Genomic DNA, 23687 nt, shown 5'->3' on the forward strand with positions numbered 1-23687 from the left:
TTAGTTCTAAACTAACACGAAGTATGCTAAAGATTAAGTACTCTAAAAAGTATCATGAAATCTAAATCAAGTTTGCTTAAATAAATATTACGTGTTCGAACGATGCGTGATGGATACTGGTTATAAAAGTATTTCCGTAATATCACGTTGCCGATAATTTATTTAAATTTTTACTTTTGTTATACACATTGCGAGAACTGTTTTAGTTTTCAATGAAGTTTTATATCGATCGAATGCTCTTACTGTTAATACAGTACCATCACATTCGTGACTTGTCCGCGTATCCCCATTCTTCCTTTATCATATCGGCCAGTTTCTCGGCAATCATATAAATAGGTACGTTGGTGTGGGCCGATATAATCTCGGGCATGATGGAACCATCTGCTACTCGTAGTCCTTGAATGCCAATCACCTGCATTTTACATGACGTTGTATAAATTATATATGTAAGTAAATCGATATGTTTACGTGTGCGTGAACGTGTGTGCTTACATCACGCAGGAATATTCGTTGTAGATTTGGAAATGAGCACTCTATAGAGTACATCTTTCGCACGAAATAAATACCTTTAATCTAGGATCGACGACAGCGGTCGGGTCGTCTCTCGGTCCCATCTTACAAGTACCGGAATAGTGATAGATGGTAATAGACGCCGTCCTTACCGCGCACTCCCAATAAGCATAAGAATCATACTCGTAGTTTTCGCATCCGGGAAGAGTATCGTTCGACAATCGTGAACCAAACTTCTGCATCTCTTTCGTCCGACCGACGCTTATCGCAGCTTTAATGCCGGCAATCATTGTCTCGACATCTTCCGGATGGTCGAAATAATTCGGCACGATTTCGGGTTTAACGTTAATGTCATTGGCCACTAGTCTTATCCGACCACGACTCTTTGGCTTCAACAGCATCGGTAGTATGCTCCAGCCGTGATTACTGTCGTATTTGTGCCATATCTGACGCATTCGATCATTGAAACCCATTATAGTCGGAAAAATAATATCTCCTTTAAATCCACCACCGATAAATAACAGTTCGATGTCCGGTAAACCGTCACGTCTCTTTGGATGTTTGGTGTCGATGAAAGCGAGGGCTTCGCACGCACCTGGAACCGTGAGTGGTCCCGATCGCTCTATCAGAAAGTCCTTTATATACGGAGAAGTGGGATTAATAATGTCGAATAGATTCAAAGCTATCGGATCGTTCACTGTCCATGTTAATCCGCCAAAAGCTACGTGATCCATTAGATTTTCGCCTACCGGCGAGTCCCGGACGACGTTTATGCCGAGCTCGCTAAGATGCTTGGCCGGTCCGATGCCAGATAGCATGAGTAATTGAGGCGATCCGATGGAGCCCGCACACAAAATCACCTCTTTGTTGGCAAACACGCGGATACGTCGATCATGTTTGACAAACTCAACGCCGATCGCCCGATTCGCGCGACGATCAATCAGCACTTTTCTCACCGTGCTCTCGCGTGTCACATGAAGATTTCGGCGATTTTTCGCGGGGTGTAGGTAGGCTCTGTTGCTGCTCATACGGGTGCCATTCATGATCGTGCTCTGCACATACGAGAATCCTATCATATTCCTCCCGTTATAATCCAACAGCGGGTATCCGAGCTCCTTACCAGCTTCTAGGAAGGCCTCTGCCAATAGCGTGTGGAATAACGGATAAGAGATGTGCAACGGTCCCTTGGTTCCATGGTAGATAGCGTCCGACTGCAGCTCTGGGATATCGATTGTCTCCAGCTTTCTAAAGTATTCGAGAACGTTTTTGTAAGCCCAGCCCTCGTTTCCCATCTCAGCCCATCGGTCGTAATCCTCGGCGCCGCCTCTGGTTGCGATCATATAGTTTAGCACGCTGCTGCCACCCATCACTTTCCCTCTAGGCCAGTTGCACCTGTTGTCGGCCATGCCGAGGCAGTATTTTTTCGACGATCTGGTCCGGTACTTCCAATTGATATCGTTGCTCAGCTGCAACATGTGAACGAGAATCGGGATGTCCATGAGCAAATTCTCGGTAGATCCAGCTTCGATCAGCAACACCTCGACCTGACGAATCTCGCTTAATCTCGCGGCTATCGTGGCGCCGGCCGTGCCGGCGCCAATTACCACGAAATCGTACGTGGCTCCGAATTGCGGTACCGTGTCCGGTATCTCTTGGCTCATGTAACGTTGGCCCTGCTGTAGGAAGTTTAGGGCCCCGACACCCAGCCCAAATATATTCGTCAACGCATGTCCGCTCACGTCGTCGCCATAAATACTGCGGTACCTTTTCGGTGTCGGTTGTCCGCCGCCCGACTGTAACGGAACGATTACAGCGACAGCACTGAGAAGGTAAAGGAGTCTCGATACCTTACCCGGCATATCCAAGTGGCAGTTGGCTATTGAATGTGTCTCGCGAGTGGGGCGCGATAATAAAGAGCAGCATCTGGATGCATTCGTCTAGCATATATACCTACATTGAGGTCTATGTTTTACAAGTGTGTCACTGTATGCGTAAATATCTATTGCGCAAACAGACACAACGAACAACGAAAAGAATTATCCGTGCGATGTGAAGGACGCAACGCCATGATGAGAGATAAAAGGCGCTGCCAATTCCAAGAATTTGACTGCAAGAAGGAAAATGACACATCTGAGCTTGCTTTTGCATTTTTGATGCACGTTCGATCTTCACGTAATGTTCGTTAATGCTTCCTCTTATTTATCGTAGCAATGCTTTTTGATACGGACATGTATTAAACGTTGCGTTCGTACTTAATGCGCGAACGAAGATAGATAAATCTGGTCTGTCGTTATAAATATAGGTCGTATCTATCTTGCGAACAGATTCGATACGAGATTGCCGTAAATTTGACATCGTAATATCTGTGCTCATAGGGCACGTAAGGAAAAAATAAAAACACTTGGTATATAAATCGATCACAAGCTATCGAGAGCAAGCCTACTTGATCCGTTTACTCGTTCGTGAGATCTCTCAACATCTCGGAGTACTCGCAACTCGTCGCGTCGCGTAAATGAGTCACGGTCGGTCTCGCTCCGCGCGTACTTGGCGCGAAACACTACCGTGTCTCCGTGATAGATTGCTAGATTTGCATTAGACGCGAAGACGCGAATTAAAATAATAATTTACCTCGATAATCTATATTCCTTGACCACGAGCGTTTCGTTTTAAGGATGGTCTGGAGCAGAGCACGGCAAAAGATACACTTTTCGTCCGATTTTCAGCTGCCTCCGCCTAGCGCCTCCCCCTTACCTCGCCGTCCCGCGCGCAGCCCACGAGTCGCTCGAGGCTCAGGAGCGTAAACATGTGTTTACACGTGCTTTCCACGTCACCCGTGAAATACTATTGTTGACGCGTTTTTTTTTAACTGGTATCCTCTGTAGTCTTAATCCATTGATGACTGAAGTGACTCTTTAACTACGTGAAGCAGAATTAAAGAAATAAACAAAAAATGAAGAAACGTTAGGTCAACTTTTGAGATCTTTTATAGGCGAGAGCGGAAACATCGATTTGAATATTAAACGTATAGCAAGCCGCATAAGATGCGGTAAAGAATCGTCGCTTAAGAAAGAACACTTTTCATTTTTTATAAATTTTATTTTTGAAAATGAAGAACACGGCAGTAACTTTACGTTCAAGGAATACATTCATTTCGTAGATTGTCTCATAGAAGAATTCACGACGCGTTTTAGTTGTTTTGAAAAACTTGGAACCGAATTAATTCTTTTTGAGAATCTCCTTACAGCGCCAATCGAAGAACAACATCTTGATTTGCAGGATAAACTATGCGCGTTGCATAGTTTGTGATATATCCCTTAAAACAATTAAAGAAACTGGTGCTGATTCTTTCAAAATTTTAAACAAATCATTATTTATAATTTTGGCCAAAACTTGGTAATTTTGGCCTTCGGATTTATTCCATGTTTGGGTCCACATATTTATGTGAGACTTTTTTTTTCAAAAATGAAATTTAGTAAAAATGAAAAGCATTTTTCTTTAAGTGACGAATCTTTACCGCGTCTTATGCGGCTCGCAACATCTAATATGGAAATAGACATGCTCGCTCTCGCCTGTAAAAGATCCCGAAAGGCGACCTAGATTGTCTTATTTCCTTTAATTTTGCTTCACGTAGAATCATTTCAGTCATCAGTGGATTAGGCCTACAGGGGATACCACTTAAAAAGAAACGCGTCAACAATAGTACTTCACGGGTGACATGGAAAGCTCGTGTAAACACATGTTTACGCTCCTGAGCCTCGAGCGACTCGTGGACTGCGCGCGAGACGGCGAGGTAAGGGGAAGGCGTTAGGCGGAGCCAGCTGAAAATCGGCCAAAAAGTGCCGATTTCTTTATGCCGAGTTCTGGTCTGTGGAGACTGCACCGTCCCAATTAAAAACATCGATATTAATTCTCTAGGGAGAACCAAAGGCAAAAAAATGTACATAAATAGTTACGGCAAATCTAACAGAATGTAAAAGACGTAATAGGTTTAGTGCATTGTAAATAACTGTTACTTATACTTGTTTCCTTTCCTCCAAAAAATCTCGAATTTGACTTCTCGTGCTCATTCCGTATTTCGGCTTCTAAGAACTGTAGTGACGTACTAAGAACAAGTGAACGTGTTATTTTAAGAGAGAAGTATAATTTCCAAAGTTTTTGCAACACGAAACCATCTTACCGGACAAATGTCCTAATCGAAAAGAGAAAATGATAGTTTAGGTACGTTGAAGGTTTTCAGAAAACAGCAATTTTTTTTATTTTTAGTAATCGAATAGATTCGTTTTCTAATTTAATCTGAACTATATCAACGTGCGCTCGCGCACGTGTATATAATAATATCAATAATTTTCCGCAAGTTGTCGGGGTTGTTTTCGAATAATCTTTTTCATTATTTTTTATTTTTTTCTTCGAAATTCAAAGTTTATTTCTTTCTCATTTATCTCTGAAAGCGAAAAAACATCTTTAATTTTAAATATTTTTTTGTCGCAACATTTCCAAGTAACCTTATCGCCAAATGGAATAAATGAATAAAGAAGCAATTTCACAACGGAGCAATATAGTACGGTCAAATGTACAGTAAGGTGCATTAATTTGCTGGGTCATAGTAGCTTGACTTTTTATCTGCGCAAAAGAATGCATGGTGAAATAAAAAGAGAGAACTAGTAACTTGTTATTCTTCTCGTTATACATTTTAATATTAACAAATTAATAAACAGCTATATACGAGTCAAGCGCGGTACGTGGTGCGTAAGTAAAGAAATTAAGTTACAGAAGTAACGACGTACAATGTACAATATATACAACATGTACAATATACATATACATATATTCTAACTTTATAAACTGCGCGCCGATTATTTGTCGAATCTGAAACACAGCTATCGTTGGAACATTAATACCCTTCCCTCCTCGGAATTAAATAAACGCGATTTAATTATTTTAAAAAACTGTAAAGAATTTATTGCGAAAAATATTACCTCAGCCAGGATTACCTCGAACCTGGAACCTTCAACCTCCCTCATTTCGTGAAAGGCGTCGTTCCAATTCGACTACCGAGGCATGTGGTAATATTTTTTGCAATAACCGGTTAATACCTAATAGTTAAAAATGCATGTTTCAGCTTGCGTAAATTCAAATATGTCATTAGACTCGTGAAAATGTCAACAAATTAATAAACAGCTATACGAGTCAAGCGCGGTACGTGGTGCGCAAGTAAAGAACGTAATAGTTACAGAAGTATAACGAATTACAATGTATATAATTTACATATACATATATTCCAACTTTATAAACTGCGCGCCGATTATTTGTCGGACTTGAAACACAGCTATCGTTGGAACATTAGTCCGGAACGTTTAGTCCGACAAATAATCGGCGCGCAGTTTATGAAGTTGGAATATATGTATATGTACATTATATACATTATATTATATTTTGTAATTCGTTACTTCTGTAACTATTATAATTTCTTTGCGCACCACACGTACCGCGCTTGACTCGTAATAGCTGTTTATTAATTTGTTGACATTTTCACGAGTCTAATGACATATTTGCATTTTAATATTGCAATGAACCGTATTGATTATTAAAGACCTAGCAGCCAATAAGGCTACTATGACCCATCGACGTAATGCACCTTATACTGTAGCTACTGCGCGCATATATAGTATGCACGCAGTCAAAATTAATCCTGTATAATTGGCTCGTTAATAAACAACTATTAATTCAATTTCAAGCGAAAACAAGGCTAAATTCAAATCAACACACAACCAAATTTATCGTAACTGTATGTGCGATACGTTTCGTTTTTTTCGAGACATTTACTGAAAATAAAATGTCTCGCTAGCATCTAATAACTCTCTTGTTGGTATATCAATTTCCTTATATAAACATTTTATCGCAACAGCAATGTAACTTGGATTGAACGTATACTTAAAGAATGAATAAAAAATTTATCTTACATCTTCTCTGAAATGTGATCGACATAATTTTTTTTTATTTTTTTATTTTTTTAAATAACAATATCAGCAACACGTACATCTGGATATCTCGACATTCGGAAAACTTGGTACGTCAGATGGATGATCGGTGTACGTATTCGCCATGGCATCACACACAAGTATTCCTTACTCAAAATTTAGAGCACGTATTAGGCCGTCTCGTCAGATTATCGTAATACTCACTCGTGTTACGTTGATATACGTGATGAGCATTGCGATAATTTATTTTACCTCATTATATCTTGTTTGATGAAATAGTTTCGACCAACGTACTCACCATTCTATAAAAAATTACATATCAGCGAAGCTCGGTCGTATATTGAATAGTATCGAATCAAACTCTCGCTAAATATGTACATGTATGTATATTAAACTTTTATTTGTTTAAGAATTGATAAAACTATTTTACTACGTATTGTGTATGTCAACTAAAAATGTTTACATGTCCAACAAGTAAAAGAGGTGTAAAGCAGTGCGCAGATTAATCTTCAATTTTATCAAATGTTATTTATTTAGAACGTTTCGGCCCTATAGTTTTGGACCATCCTCAGCAACTGGGTATAAAATGGGTCATGATTATTACGAAGCGTGCGTGATGAGAATCGTAGAAACAAAATAAATTTAAACATAAAGCGAGAGACTTGGCTCTCAATTATATAGTCCTGCACCTCCTTTACTCGTGGTTACTCTCTAAATCAGAGCTTTATATACACCAACTCAAAAATGTTGTTTGTTTCCTAAAAAATTTTCCTATTTTAGCTACCACTCTGTTATTAGACATTACGTATGAAATCTTCTTTTTTATCTTGTCTGAAAATTTGAGCAAGCATTAAAATCTTGTGCTTGATTTACGGCGATACGCTTATGAACGTACGGCCAGACTTATTTCTCGTAATTTCATTCATCAATATCGTTTCGACCCGCGCGCGCGGGTTTGATTGCAAGCTCAAGCGACCGCGAAAGGTATACGCGAGTAACGAAAAAAGAAAAAGAAAAGTAAATGTCAACTTATATCTTTTGTGCTAACCGCATTATTTCGCGTTTGATTATACGAACGAATTTTCGATTTTTTAAACGTACGTCATGCATCTGTGTCGTAAATTATTTCGAAAATAATGAATGCGCGTTAAAATATCCGTACGATTATATATGTGTATACGAAAAGAACTTTTTACATCAACCTCGCATACATATACTACAGTTATATATACACAAGAACTGTAAAGGAAAACTTTTTCAGAAATGCCTTTTTAGGTAACACACAGTTACGTCAATTGAAATTGCGTATATAAATTGCGAGAAATAGCATTAGAATAACAATCACGTTTTCCGTTGAAAAAATTTAATTCTATCGGCAAGTTATCCACGAAGTTACATTACACAATCGCCGCCGCGTCAATATATCTGTTTATGCGTATAGCTTTATGATTTATAATTTATACATGATTGCAACGTTCGAGGAATAAAAAAAAGAAAGGTTATAACAGAAGAATAGAAGAACTTTATTTATTTTACAAACGTACAATTTACAACGCGAAACGCACGTCTTAACAATTCTTATAGTTGCTCATTTAATCTTTAGATTAATTTAACGTGTGACTATATAATAGGCAACAAAGTAACAAGTAGCAACGTGTAATCTCACTCAAAGAATCACGACGAAGAATTATCAGTTATATTTTCGCGCGTAATGTTATAAAAGTATACATTAATATACATGCGTTTAGGTAATGAAACTTACAAGTTGACTTATTCAATGCTATAGAAAACGCTAGAGTCGTCATATGGCACGTTGAAGAAAATCGAGAAACTTTAATAATGTTGCACCTGAGAAATGTACACGACACATTTAATCGTTTTTATGTTTAACCTCGTGACTGTTTACTCTGAACTGGCCTAGTTTTATTATTAATTGCAAGTCCCATTTTTCTCGCCGATTATATCGATCTTTCTTATATCATCCTTGCTTCAATTTTTTTTTAAATTACGCTTTTACACGATAAACATATCTACTGTTATTAAACGGACTTAAGGAATATGTAAAATATCATCGGATCATTGTGCATTTCTGCACAATGATCTATTAATATCAAACTTATCAAGTAGGTTTCCCGTGTAGTCCTATAATTATACAATTTTAGATAATCAAGACTAGCTCTTAATATGCTGCTTACATATCGTACAGTTAGCTTTTATTGCGCATTACATATAATAATGTGCGCATGGAATACGTATATGAATTGTTTATCGAGAGACATGTGCATGAAATTAGAAGAGCAAACATATTATTGGTCGATATATCGGTTAGTCAGTCGATCGGGGTTAGACACGTCAATCTCGTAACACATCGCACGTAAATAATATTACAGCTTAAAATTTTGGAACGTCTTTGTGAACTTTCTCTCTTTCGTTTAGAAATAATACGCGCTTCTACGCGATACGCTTTTCGCGAAACAAATCTGATGCAAACAAGTCGACGCGGTATTATAATCCAAATCGCTTTTTTCTCAGCCCCTTTTGCGCTCGCACCTATTATACTTTCGCGCGTAGCTGCCGACGATGGTCGGCCGACCAATCTTGCTTAATGAGATCAGCACCTTTCTCGCCGATCATAATGATAGGAGCGTTTGTGTTGCCGCTGCATATCGTTGGCATGATGGACGCGTCGATAACTCGAAGACCCGCGACTCCATAAACGCGCAATCTCGGATCCACTACAGCGGTGGGATCGCTAGGCGGTCCCATCTTGGCGGTGCCTACGGGGTGGTAGATTGTCATAGAGATGTGTCGAATGTGACACTCCCAGTAGGCGTCGGTACCGAATTTGAGGTGTCTGCATCCCGGCAGCTTGACGCGATGAATTCTCGAGCCAAATTGTTTAAAGACCTTCGCCTCGCTTACTTTGATTGCAAGTTTTGCACCTTCCACCAGAATAGCAATGTCCATGGGATCGGAAAAGTAATTCGCGTTGATGATAGGATTGTGAAAAGGATTGGCGCTTCTCAAGCGTATAGTACCGCGAGACTTGGGCCTCAGTAGAAGAGGCATGATGGTCCAGGCGTCTCGATTGCTAATCGGCCTGTAGACGGTGTTGTACACTTCATCCGTCAGTCCTAAAACTTGACGAACTTGCGCCCCTGCGTCGGAATTAATGGAGGCTGGCGCCATGTGGAATTGCACATCCGGATAATCGATAGAGCGATTGGCATACTTGGTATTTACGAAGGCATAACCTTCAACGCCACCCAAAGTCGTCATGGGGCCTCTGCCGTTAACTACGTAGTGCATCATCATCGGGACCGCCTGAAAACGATCCTGAACTATGGCGACCGGCTTATCGATCAAGAAAGTCAGACCGCCCATGCCTATATGATCCTGAAGATTGTCGCCGACTTGAAGATCTTTGATAACAGGAATACCAACGTGTTGTAGATGCTTCTTCGGTCCGATCCCCGAGAGCATCAAAATCTGAGGGCTGTTGATGGCACCCGCTGATAATATCACCTCCTTGCGCGCTTTCACTATCTGTCTGCGACCGTTCCTGACAAACTCGACGCCAGTCGCTCGCATAGTCAATGGATCGATCACGATTCTCGTCACGTGGCTGTTCATAGCTGTATGAATGTTCTTACGTAATCGTACAGGCCGTAGGAAAGCTTTCGCGGTGGAGCATCTGCTTCCCCTGCGAATAGTTCCTTGCGCGATCATAAAACCCGTCTGCCTTTCGCCATTTATGTCCCTGTTCTCGTATCCCATTTCAACGCCGGCTTGTACAAAAGCGACCACCAAGGGCGTCTTCCACGGCGACTCCTGAACCGTTAGATAACCGCCGGTCGCGTGATACGGACTTCTCCGCAAGTATGGATTCCTATTGTCTTCCGACTTTTTGAAGTAGTAGAGAACTTGATCGTATCCCCAGCCGGGATTACCCAGCGACTCCCAATGATCGTAGTCGTGTTTATTACCGCGCACGTACAACATGTAGTTAAGAACGCTGCTTCCCCCCAAAACCTTACCACGAGGCCAATTGCATCGGCCGCCCTTCATAGCCAAGCAAGCCTTACCCGTAGCCTCGATCTTGTACTTCCAATCTAACTTGGTCAACTGTAGGTACGCGGCCAAAGACGGCACGTCTGTAATCTCGTTCTCGTCTGGTCCGGCCTCTAACAACAGAACGTTCCAGTCTGGTATCTCCGAGAGTCGACTGGTAATTACCGCTCCAGCCGATCCACCCCCGATCACGATGAAATCATAATCGGAATAGAGAGGATATTTGTCGACGAGTCGACTCTCGGGGTCCAATTGATCGTAACGATAGTAAGAGAGACCCGCGATTAACAATGGTACGAGCCATAAACCTGTACCCATCAAGCCGATAGCGCCCTTCAAAGCCGACGTTACCACTATCGCGCTGAAAACCATTCCGGCGAGAAAATACGTCCACCCTCAGAATTTCTAGTATTTTTAGTTTAATCTTTCTCCCTGTCTCACATTGAGCTCTCTCGTGCTTGTCGTACGGGGATGCTTCGTGTAATGGTAGCTCTATGCCTTTATAATCTTTTCAGTCTCACGAACATTGAAGGACACGTCGCCGTTTATACCTTTCATGACGCTTCCATTGATTTCGATAGATTGCTTCCATACTGCCTTTTGTCCTGTAATAATAATAATAATACGGATGATAATAACAACAACAACAACAAAACAAGCAACGACAACAACACAACAACAACAATACGAATACGTGTAACACGGACGATGATGATTCCGACGACGTTAATAATAAAAGAGATTGATTGTCAAGTTATTAAGTAGAACGTGAATGAGAAAGCTAGCACTGAATATAATAGTAAATATCATATCAGGCAACGCACGTTAATGCTTTTCTCAAAATTTGATTCCAATCTTGATTTTTTCGTATATTGTAAAGATGAGAACAAATTCGTTTTAAATTTGTTTAATTATTTTTTAAATTGCACAGGTCAGAAAGGTCTAGAATCGCCAACCGTTATTATTTGTGCAAAAAAATTTATCGAACGTCGTTGAATAATATAATTAATTTTGCTCGTAGCGACACATTGTAGAAATAGCTATATGTTTCTGATCGCAAAAGGAAGAGCGCGGATATCGCGCGACGTGAAACAAGGAAATGCTGAAGTCTCAACGAATTAAAGACGATCGTACCCTATCAAAGCGCAGTAGCGTTTAATTTAATAAGTAGCACTTCAATAGCCACACAACACAAGCTTCAATCTACGTGTAAATTAAATGAGTAAACGGCGCACAAAGTGTCTCGTTATACCTGCGGGTTATGTCCTGATCCGCCGGAAGAACGAGATGGTGATCTCATAACGGGAAAGGAGAAAGTGTTTTACCGACGTAAACCTCTGACTCGTTTCTTTTTACGAAACGACTCGTGGAGTTACGTTATGCGCTCTCTCCCTCCCTCCCTCCCTCTCTCTCTCTCTCTCTCTCTCTCTCTCTCTCTCTCTCTCTCTCTCTCTCTCTCTCTCTCTCTCTCTCTCTCACGAGCGCGCACGCGCACACATACACAAACCTTTTTCATTGTCCTTATTTAGCTTCACATGTTTTTATTAAATATATCGGTTTCAAAAAACACGCGCTTTTTTTGTTCACAAAAACGTCTCCGATTTAACGTTAATTATATATATGTCAGGTCTATTAACTCTTATACCTTAGTAGTGCGAGAGGATTCTTGCGAGAAGCTAAACGTGAAATCGCAAATACGTCTGTGGTCTATCAACATTTGTCGGCAAGAACCAAACGACAGGAATTTCTATTTAAGATTGCCAATCTCAAATAAATTTCTCCAAATATGTAGAAACGCAAAGACGCAAGTAATATTTGGAAAATTGGAGAATAGACTACCAGTTTTAAGAGAGAGAGAGAGAGAGAGAGAGAGAGAGAGAGAGAGAGAGAGAGAGAGACATTTTTAATGTATACCATTTATAAACCAATTAAGATTACATGAAATATAGCGTATATACGCACCACGTACCTGTAATCGCCAAGATAATTCCAATTTCGTAACTTTCACAACTTCCGGCGAGCACGTTCTATTTTCTAGTTTCGTGTATTATAATTTTCTCAAAAATCTCCTCTTCCAAAGACTTCCTTATTGGCGCACACGGATGAGAATAAATAGTGCTTTGTGGAGTACTATGCACGGGAGCATTAATGCTATTCGGTGCGTGCGCACTCAGCAATTCAATGTCTCTGTAATATTTGAGAAATGAGTATTTTTTCGCTTATACAGTTTATCTACTTTATTTTGTCGAAAGAATCAGTAATGTATATTGCGCGCGAAGCCTTTTTGCGAATGCAAACTCACCGCAGACGGCATAAATGCTCTCGATTGTACGATTGTAAATTTTGAGAATTGCCGTTTTCCAACGTGTAAAATGCATTAAAGCGATTTTATGATATTATTGAGTCGTTTCGAATAATAAGAAAAAATGAACGTGTGAAAGGTACGAGAAAGAGGAGAACACGCTCGGCAGATTTCATGTATTACGCACGCGGAAAGCGACGCGGAAGCTGGCTTTACTTTTCCTGAAATCGCTCGTTAGATCTCGGACATCGTTACGGAAATACAGAATTGTTAAAATTGTAACTGATAATATTGTAAATAATCTCAAATAGCAGATACATTTACCGTACCGTGCGATATCGAACTATATTTGAAATAATTCGTTGATTTAATTAAAGAGGCAACGGCGCACGTATGCATTCATGCAAATAATAACGTTATTGATGCTGGCATATACCATTTATGCACACATATTTGTATGTATTATATGTATGTGTATATGCCATGCATATACATTAATTTCAAGTGGAAATAATAAACGCGCGTCTTATAAAAAATGTTATGGTGCAGTAGTTTTCAAGACGTCGAAAATTGAAAAGCATAAAGGAAAGTCACTATTCGGTGAAAATTTTCCAATATTTGCCAATAACGACGTTATATTGAAGGAGCATAAATTTGTAAATTACGCGATAATCTTTAGTAGATAATTTGTAGATAACTCAAATACTTGTGATGAAACTGTGGAACGAATACTTTTTATGGTCTTATTGTCGATCAATCACGGTTTAAACATTTCTTGCGCGTTTGCGGGATACGTACTTCCGACACGTGGAATGTTACATAAATTTCTTTTTATCATGAAAGATGCAAGAGGCGAAAAAGTTGATTACGAACAAAAAAAATAAGAGGATACATCGCTAATACGAACGTGAAACATACGAGATGTAATTAATAAATTACAGTGTACGCGCGTGTTGAGAATGTAAATCTTTATTTTAAAAAATATAAAAAAATGCGAGTAAAAAGCATAAAATAATCTTGTTTTATTACTTACGTCGTGTTTGAGAGAAATTTGTTTAAAAACAAATATAATCAAAATATACGTTTATATTGAATTTGTGTCAGTTAGGATCTACTTTTTTGTCGTAATTACTTAAGGAATTGAAATGTCATTTTTCAACGCGAGTCTCTAACGCTGCGGAAGAATTAATGGTTTTAATGTCAATGTATTTATGATAGTTGTATATTATTTCAAGAAATCAGTTCGAAATAAGTCGAGATAACTAACAACGGTATTGGCTATATTAGTGCTCGTACGATACCAATACTCATACTACCGCACATCGCGTAGAAACGTTTAAAGATTAAAGACCCCCACGCCCGGTTTTATCGATCAACGCCGAATTCATGCAAATACCACGGCATAGACGCACTAGATAGACACACTATTTTTTATATTCAGTTATTACATTAAGTTATACGTTATAACTTATGTTATACATCGTTATAAGTTGGCATTGATCTCTCGATGTTTGTGACGCAACGAAAACGTTTTTTCATCTCTGTCAGAAGTTTTCTATCACGGACAAGAAATCATATCATCGGAAGTTTTTTTATCGCGGAACAATACGGTTTGTTTTTTTTTCCAATCTGAGGTCGATCGAAACCGGTTAATGATTTTTCCATTTGCACTGCTGTAGCAATGCTATGAGCATTTGCTGATGCTGTAGTTTACCGGGAATTTATCAAGGGCGCGTTGTGCGTCATAAAGTCATAAAGAATTAATATCGTTTGCAATATTTCCATTCTCTATTGTATTCTCGTATAATCAACTTCATTGAATTTATTATTGTGTAGAGCAAGTTTTTATAACAGTCTTTGCGTAATAATGATCCCTAAACAGAAGCATTATACACGTTACATATACAAGAACACTATTTTTAGCGCAAAAATTGTACTTTTCACTGTTATTTTCTTGACGTGTCAATGATACGTCTCCCACGATTCGATCAAGATTACACTTTGTCACTGCCCGATAAGTAAATACACATCGTCGAGAGAGGGATACGTATTTTAAGTATTTTCCACACGTAAGAAAGATTGTAGAACTCGTCAATGACTCCCGGAGCGTGTCGATTGTATCACGAGAACCGTTCGCGATAAAAGTTCTGTTATTGCCAAAATTCCATTACCAGAAGAATTCTCTGGGTATTGGAAGCTCGCCGCCGGGTGACGCGACGATGGTCGAGTGTCCGCTATGGAGTCGGTAATGATAGTCGGAAGGAGCGGTACAGTACTGCACCGATATACCTCCATCCATTTCACTCTCACCGTCCTTGTCGTTCCCATTTATGCCTAGTCTTTTTCTTGTCTTTCCCGAATGCTCTGGCAGTGAAAGTATTCTCTTCCTGTGATTACGTACATGCACCCACCTATCTGCCTACCTGTCTGCTTCCCTACCTACCTACCTACCTACCTACCTGGCTACCTATCTACCTAACCCACCCTAGCCAGCAACAGTGTAATAACCGAATGGCACTTGCACGAACGTTGCTGTTTCTTGTACATCCGCGAAAAAATGATACAGTCTCAACGAGGATCAACGAGGAGAATGACCGGGGGTTTGCTTTTATATTGAAAAAGCGATAGCCTATTTTACCCTACCGAGATAAACCGCACGAAACGCGGTGTACATTCCTTCGATTCATACGTGTTGTGTTATTTATACAGGGTGTCCCCAAATTAAATGTCAAAACTTCTGGAACGTACAGGGGACTTATTTATTACTTATTTTTATACATGTTGTACTTCTTTAATGAAAATATATTGTTAAAAATGGCCTCTTGCAGTAATGCAAGCATTGCATCTAGCATTGACAGCTCGTGTTGCAGTTCGACACTATTCTGGTGAAATTTGGTGAACTGCAGCCACGATTCGGTCTTCCAACTGCGAACGCTCTCTTGAGTCGACTGGCAACGAATAAACTCTTGCTTTAGAGCTTCTCACACGTAGAAATCCATGATGGGTTTATTCGTGTGAGGAGCTCTGTACATAATAAATGTACCCTGTACATAAAACTATAATGGAAAACTTTGCAACGCAAAATTTCCATTTTCAACGAATCGATTAAAACTATAATCGCTTATATCGTTATCGCTAAGATCACTTATCGTTTGCATGATAATTCAAATACCACGTTATTGCGGTCACACGTAATATGCCAATTACGACGTTAATCTATTTATATTTTTATCGAAACGCGTCATTAATGAGTGATTTGATGAGTACGTTGTTGACGTTTTGTTTTAAATATTTGTTTCGCAATGTATCGCGAAATAATCAACGCGTTATGTTTAATTTTATCGCGATAGCAAATTTGTTTTTTCTATTATAGTTCTATTATAGTTTTTCTTTCATATTTCATCGACGAAGTAAAATGGGTTTAAACCTTCTTTTGAAGAAGGAAACAGGAGAGAAGAAAAAGAATCTTACCGTTTACCGTACAAAATACTTATCGTTAAGAGGAGCACGCGCTTAGACTTGCGTCAGTTGGATAGCATAGACGTCAATAAATAGGATACGATAAAAATAGCACGTGACTTTAACAAGTGTCAGACTTGATATCATCAAACTTGATATCAAACGAGTAGATTAAATCGGAATGCCGCACGCAAAATAAACAAATTATATCGATATATATAATATAGAATTTTGGAAATACACATCTCGTATTTCCAAAAGTTTGTATTTTTACTTTTCAGCGGTACGAAGCTACTAGTGTTTGATTAAAATTTGCACATAGGAAAGTTTGTCTCAACTCCATGTAATATGTTTCTCAGGAACACACCTTTCTTCTCTCGTCTACACTTTCTTTCGTTAGTTATATCTTACGCAAGCTATTTTCGCGCATAAAGTTAACAGAAGACTAAAGTCTGATGTAAATACGACGGCAGTCGGTTATATACTTTCACTCTCTTGGTAGTCCACCACTTTTCGTATACGCACTGAATAATATTTTGTATACGCTTGAACACATTGGAAAGAAAGATTCACTTAATGCACCGGATATCGATTTAACGATATAACGGAGACGTCGAGAGAGAGAGAGAGAGAGAGAGAGAGAGAGAGAGAGAGAGAGAGAGAGAGATGTGATTTATTAAAGAAATGTCAACGACGTCTACGGATAGTCGAAGAAGCGGAAATAACATCAATGCATATAATTCGCAACGGCATGCGCTGAATTACTTGGTTGACGTGCTATATTCGTTCTGTCGAATGCGTTAATAGATAAGACGAGGAAGCGGAAATAGAGAGTAAAAACGCGCACGCACGCGAGAATATGCGCTTCGCCACGCGCGACTTTTGGCACGAGATGCAACGTTATGTAAAATTACATCCGCCCACTTACGATTTGAAAGTCGTCACGATCTCGTACGTCGGAAATATCGAGTAATCTTTGTCGCGTTCACGCTCCCGCAACCGGAAATATGTGCACTTGTAATAATAAGCGCTATCGATTGCGCTATTGCATATAATTAAAGCGAGTTTAATACGGTTTTGCCGTCCAAGGAATCCTTATCGATTCGTACTAAGATCGTTGATCCAAGTTGTATATTATTAATTATGTACGAAAGAGGAGTAGGTGTTAATTGCATCCTATTGTGTATATGCAATAATAAACACATAGTATAATTAGTTGGATGTTTAATGGAATAAATAAATTAATGTTTTTACATTATTTTACATAGAATGGCACTGCCACTCCAATGTCGTAAAAATTTCTAGTTCAATGACTTTGAAACATTCGATGTTTCTGACATTCTAATATATGTACATAACATATTACATTCCCCCAACTCTCTCTCCCTCTGTCTGTCGATAAAATCGCTCGTTATAAATAAGTTTATAAGTGTCTAATAAGAGACATATCACACTCGTACAATCGATACATATCTCATAAGCATTACGCTTTAATCTTAGGATATTGACTTAGGATATTTTAAATATATATATAATTGCTTCCTTATCTATCACGCACTGGCTCCTATATGAAATATTATTATATTGAATGTTGACAGAGATGCTTTTATCGAATTTACGTAAAAAAGAAGATGAAAATTACACGTGAATCGAGCTCGCGATAAAAAAGGCACGAAGATAGCTAAAAAGAAACATGATATTATAAAAATGTGTTATGAAAAGAAAGAGAGTAAAAGGTAGAAAGTTTAGTAGTTATTCCTCATACACGTGAAATTTCGGTTATATTCAAAGATGCTATGAGATACACACACACACACACGTATACGTTCTAAATCTATTCGACGTCCGTCCGTCATCTACGTCCGGCATTTGGCTTTTCCTTCACCCGCCAATCTTCCTTGATAATGTCACTGGCTTTCTCGCCGATCATGATAATCGGCGCATTTGGATTGCCACTGACAATGGTCGGCATTACAGAAGCATCAGCGACTCTGAGTCCTTTTACTCCGTAAACTCTCAATCGCGGGTCCACGACGGCCGTGAGATCGCTCCGCGGTCCCATCTTGCAGGTACTCGTCGGATGGTAAATCGTGAAGGTGAAGTGTCGTACGGCACACTCCCAATACTCGTACGTATCGAACGGATATTTGTAACAGCCCGGCATACGAATCGTGTGAGGTCTCGAGCCGAATCGCTGAAACGCGCTGGTCGTGGATACCCGCATCGCCAACCTGATCCCCTCCACGAGAACGTCCATGTCCTCCTTACGCGTAAAGTAATTAGGATTGATGTCCGGTTGAATCAAGGGGTTTTTGCTCTTCAACCTGATCCAACCTGTGCTCTTGGGCCGCAGTAGAAGCGGTAGGATCGACCAGGTCTCGACGCCGTGCAAGGGCTTGTACATGATGTTGTACACACGATCTCGCAGACCGAGAATCTTTTTTATTTGTTCGCCATCGGAATTAATGGAACTTGGCGCGAAGTGAAACTGCACGTCCGGATAGTCGCCGGACTTGTTAGCGTACTTGGTATTAAGAAAGGCCAGCGCCTCGACTCCCGGAGTGGTCAGAGGTCCTCGCTCCTTGGCGATGTATTCGAACATGACCGAGACAGTTTGAAATCGTTCCTTCATCAGGGTGATCGACTCGTTCACCAGAAATGTCAGCCCGCCAAGGCCCACATGGTCCTGAAGATTATCCCCGACTCGTAGATCGGATATCACTGGTATATCGAACTCGGTCAAGTGCTCGCTGGGACCGATCCCGGACAGCATGAGCAACTGAGGCGAATTAATCGCGCCGGCGGATAAGATGACTTCTCTTCTGCATCTAACGATCCGCTGCTTGCCGTCGCGAAGGAATTCTACGCCCGTTGCTCTTTTCTCGGCGTTAAAGAGCACCCTCAGAGCTTGAGCGTGCATCGCTATGTGCAAGTTCGGCCTATTTTTCACCGGTCGTAGGAAGGCCTTCGCCGTCGAGCATCGACTGCCACGTCGAATCGTCGCTTGCGTCAACATAAAGCCGGTTTGATTGAACCCGTTTATGTCGCGATTTTCATAGCCCATCTCTTGACCAGCCTGCAAAAAGGCGATCGCCAGAGGAGATTTCCAGGGTGGCTCCTGCACCGTCAGGTAACCTCCTGTCTCGTGGTAAGGCGTTCTCGCTAAATACGGATTACGATTATCTTCAGACTTGAGGAAATAAGGGAACACTTCTTCGTAGCTCCATCCCGTGTTACCCGCTCTAGCCCAGCTGTCGTAATCGTGCCTGCGCGAGTAAACTCTCGTTTATCGTTTGATCGTTTCGACTCGCCTGTCACTAACGCGACAGCACGTCTTATAGCGACGAAAGTGTGAAATGTATATACTTGCCTATTACCACGAACATAAATCATAGCGTTGAGAACGCTGCATCCTCCGAGGACTCTGCCGCGTGGCCAATTACACCTGTCGCCTATCATGGCGAGACAATAAGCGGACGTGCTGCTGGGTGGTGAGGTCTGATACTTCCAATCGAATTCTGTGAGCTGAGTGTATCCGGCAAGCAGAGGGACGTCCGAAATTTCATTCTCGTCATCACCAGCTTCTAAGAGTAGCACCGTCCAATTAGCTACCTCCGACAATCTCGAGGCCATCACGGCACCCGCGCTGCCACCTCCGACCACTATAAAGTCGTACATTCGTAGCAGCTGAAATTGCATCGCGATTCGTTATGTAGTATCCGAAGTAAGTATTACGGAATAAATAACTGAAAGTTCAAATATAGCGAGTATGCGGGCGGAGGACGTTGACCCGCAGGAGAAAATGTAACATTACGTTAATCAAAACGCGTTGTATTTGAACTTGAATAACTTTTTCTGTGAAAAGTTATATGAACTCGATTATTGGATCACGTGCTATCAATAATAATCGATCAACATTGATGCAACACTTGCAAGAATAACGATTTTTCAAGGACGTGGAAAGCGTATATCGATAATAGTGGGCGCACTTGAAACATTTTCTAAAGTACGTAAGAGCTGCATCGCACGTAGCTTTCCCTTGAACGTACAAAAATTTTAAACCATATTCGTTTATTCTATTATTAATAGATTCTGTGATAAAGTGATAAACACCAAAAGAGTTTTTCGTGTTGCGAAACTGTCAACTACCCCCCCCCCCCCCAAGCTAACAATAAAATAGGAGCATGAAGCGAGGACCATTCTCTTGTTCATTTCACAATAAACATATACACCGCTGATCTATCGATTCTAAATCTTGGATCTGTTTGGTCGGTAGTCGATGAATCGCGAGCACTACTTTATCGACTCTATGGAGGATTGTCTAAAGTTGTGCCGATTGTCTAGATTTTCTACAAGTTATACAAATAAATTTTGTATCCTCCTTCCTAGTTCTTCCCCCTTCTCCCTTTATACCTCTCGTGCATTTTGCGGATGCGATTCTGGGTCGAGGGTATTGTATCTGTACACGGTGAGTCCGATGGCCAAAAGTGGAATCAAACCAAGTCCAAGAACGGAAGTCGTGCCGATCAAGCTTGTTAACACTGCTGCCATTTCCGTTATTTATATTCTGTTCACCGCCAAACATCAATATCCGAATGCGTATCATCCGAGAAAATGCTTCTTTCAAGCATCAGTCAAGAAAAGGATGAGTCGTCTGAAAGTAAATCGCTAATTAGCTTTATTAATAAAAAGTATAATATCTCTATCAATACTTGAAATAAATGCGTCACACTTTAAACGTACGAGTATAAACATGTAAACGTCATACGTTAGTGAATTATGCATTGTTTAAAACGATTATAGAAAGAAATGATGTAGATATATCTTGTAGGAAATAGTATAAGGAAATGATGATAAAAAATCCAAAGAAATATAAAGAAATATTACTTTTTACAACGGAACAAGATATAAGATGTAATGTATACCATATAATGGCACGTCTGATATATAGTATATATATAATATATATATATATATATATATATATATATATATATATATATCTCAGACGTGTTATTACATGGTATACGAATAGTGCGGAGAGAGATAGAGAGAGAGAGAGAGAGAGAGAGAGAGAGAGAGAGAGAGAGAGAGAGAGAGAGAGAGAGAGAGAGAGAGAGAGAGAGAGAGAGAGAGAGAGAGAGAGAGAGAGAGAGAGAGAGAGAGGTATAGGAAGGAGGACGAAGGGTAAGATAGGGAACGTTTGTTACCGTTTTAGACATTTTATTTTATGAATGTCACGTCTCAATATCGTTTTTAATACAAACCTACCTTGGCACAGATTCCACAAACTTCCTAGAAAAAAAAAGTCTTACAAGAATGGTGTCAGCGTCTGTGTGATTTCCACGCACATTTCGTACATGCCGTGTATTCCCGCCTACCTACTTCTCTCTGACAACGTGATCAACAGTTGGATAACGTTTCATTCAGCAAGAATCAGGTTGCTGGATTTTGTCTGATGTCTCGACGTGTGTCACTGACACACTTGCAGATGTGAAGATTGTGCGTCATAAAGATACTCTAACAATGATAACATCTATCGTGTTCACGTCAGCAACGTGCACGGCAACGTGTTACACCTATTGACAATCCGTCACTCGCGTGCATTTCTGCACGTTGCTTTTTTATACGTCGTTTTATTGGCTTTTATTAGATCTCCGTCGGTCTTTCTTCACTTGCTATATTTTCTCGTGACATCCGCGACAGCAGTCTTCCGATATTTGCGATCATATTTACAGTCAGAATCAAATCACATTTCGATTCTGTTCTGCATAGTAACGTGCGGAACTGCACTTTGATACTGTACCAATCTGCCTGATAATCTTCAACTTGGTGAGAAGGAGAACGGTCGTACCGAGTGTCCGCGGATAAACCGGCAAAATGGCAGCGGAATGAAACTAGCGCCGGTGAGAACCAGACTGCGGTGAATGTTCGGAGTGAAAACCAGTTGGGCCCCTAGTATATCCTTTCAATGCCAACGTCGCGTACGAAAACGTGATCCCGTAACGTATATACAGGCTGCCGTACGTCCGAGTCTTCTCAGACTCAGACAGACTATAGATTATCTATTGAAAGTCTCTTTTTCTTCCTTTTTCTTATACCTCGTTCGTATAGATATAGCGATTTATATAACTTTTTATCTCACGAGGAATAATCATTGAAAATCTACATGAAGCACGGTTCAACGTGTTGAACGTTTAATGAACCGTCAACAACATGCGAGATGTGAAACAGCATAATGTGACGGAGCGACGTAACGCGTGAGATTTCTCAAATAAACCAAGTATTCTTTTCTTTTATAGTATAGCACCGATGGCACGAACGAACAGATGCCGTAGAGATCAAGTATCAAGTTTACGTATTGTGTTGTTTAATAACTGGTACGTTAAATTAAATAAAAACGATAAATAACGTTGTTTTTTCATTTAGAGGAAGGTAAAAAGCGCGAGTAGTGACAGGCGTTTTTTTTTCCGGCGTTATCGATACGCGATTTCGCAACGTTATCGAATGAGGAGAGTCTGGTGGCACATCGTTTTCTTTTCGAATGCGTGAATCGTACGCGAGACTTGACTCTCTTTCACGCGTGGTAACGGTGTCGGCATCTTTCTCTTTGCTTTCGTGACCGAATGCGCGACGAAGAGACGAGTTTACTCGCGTGCACTTTCTCTCTTCTGCGATGTCTACGAGTCTACGTGCCGTTCAGCAGGCAGCACCTCTCCAATCCATACATATTTACGTCTCGTTACGTTGCTCTCGGACAACTACGTTACTATACGCGCTGCGCTTTGATTCTCTCGTTAAACCACGGCTCGCTGCAGGAATCGGCGGGAAAGAAACTATGATCTTGTCGACCGCGTTTCACCTTTGCGGACTTTTCAACACGCAATAACCTTATTTCGCGATACAAATTCTGAAGAATCCTATTTGCGAGGAATTGAAAGAGAACTGTGTGATACCGCTGCGAATCAAGATATAGAATCATATATTGTATGATATTTTGTATCTTACGTATTTATATTTTCATTTTTATCCGTGTCGCATCCGGAGAGATATATACATATATGTTGAACATCTTTGTATAACCAGATCCTGAATTAACTTGAATAATTAACTCTGCAATAATTCTACGTCCTGTAGTTGATCCGCAATGAGATGCATCTGCCATCACGTTTGAGCGGTTTATCGATTAGATCCAAAAATCCAAAAATAATAATAGCAAAAGTAGCTCGCTATCGACAACGATTTGATTCGCGCACTCTGGTATGGTTTTTGTGTGGGCAATGTTTTACTTTTTTTGCCACAAAGCTTCATATAATTTAACAATTTTATTGAGCCACTGGTCCGATATATAACTATTATCGTTACAC

General features: G+C 40.2%; 3 protein-coding genes across 3 annotated transcripts in view; 1 reads left to right on the forward strand and 2 right to left on the reverse strand.

The window, feature by feature from the left end:
- Positions 1 to 23687, forward strand: part of Flo2 (flotillin-2) — a 70305-nt gene that overhangs the window by 9309 nt on the left and 37309 nt on the right. The gene's annotated exons all lie outside the window — the stretch shown is intronic.
- On the reverse strand, positions 143 to 15298 carry LOC139817161 (uncharacterized). The gene is made up of 4 exons (XM_071785015.1): positions 12529 to 15298; positions 9048 to 11164; positions 567 to 2447; positions 143 to 412 (listed from the first exon to the last, which is right to left on the reverse strand). The coding sequence occupies exons 2-4, from the start codon at positions 10929 to 10931 to the stop codon at positions 260 to 262; spliced, it is 3918 nt and encodes a 1305-aa protein (XP_071641116.1). The 5' UTR covers positions 10932 to 11164; positions 12529 to 15298; the 3' UTR covers positions 143 to 259.
- Positions 17098 to 23639, reverse strand: LOC139817461 (glucose dehydrogenase [FAD, quinone]). Its single transcript, XM_071785579.1, has 4 exons — positions 21592 to 23639; positions 20734 to 20974; positions 19691 to 20007; positions 17098 to 19586 (listed from the first exon to the last, which is right to left on the reverse strand). Exons 2-4 carry the CDS (start codon positions 20869 to 20871, stop codon positions 18173 to 18175), a joined length of 1869 nt encoding a protein of 622 aa, XP_071641680.1. The 5' UTR covers positions 20872 to 20974; positions 21592 to 23639; the 3' UTR covers positions 17098 to 18172.

The sequence above is a fragment of the Temnothorax longispinosus genome, chromosome 8 (genome assembly GCF_030848805.1).
Source record: "Temnothorax longispinosus isolate EJ_2023e chromosome 8, Tlon_JGU_v1, whole genome shotgun sequence".
Classification (NCBI taxonomy): Eukaryota; Metazoa; Arthropoda; class Insecta; order Hymenoptera; family Formicidae; genus Temnothorax; species Temnothorax longispinosus.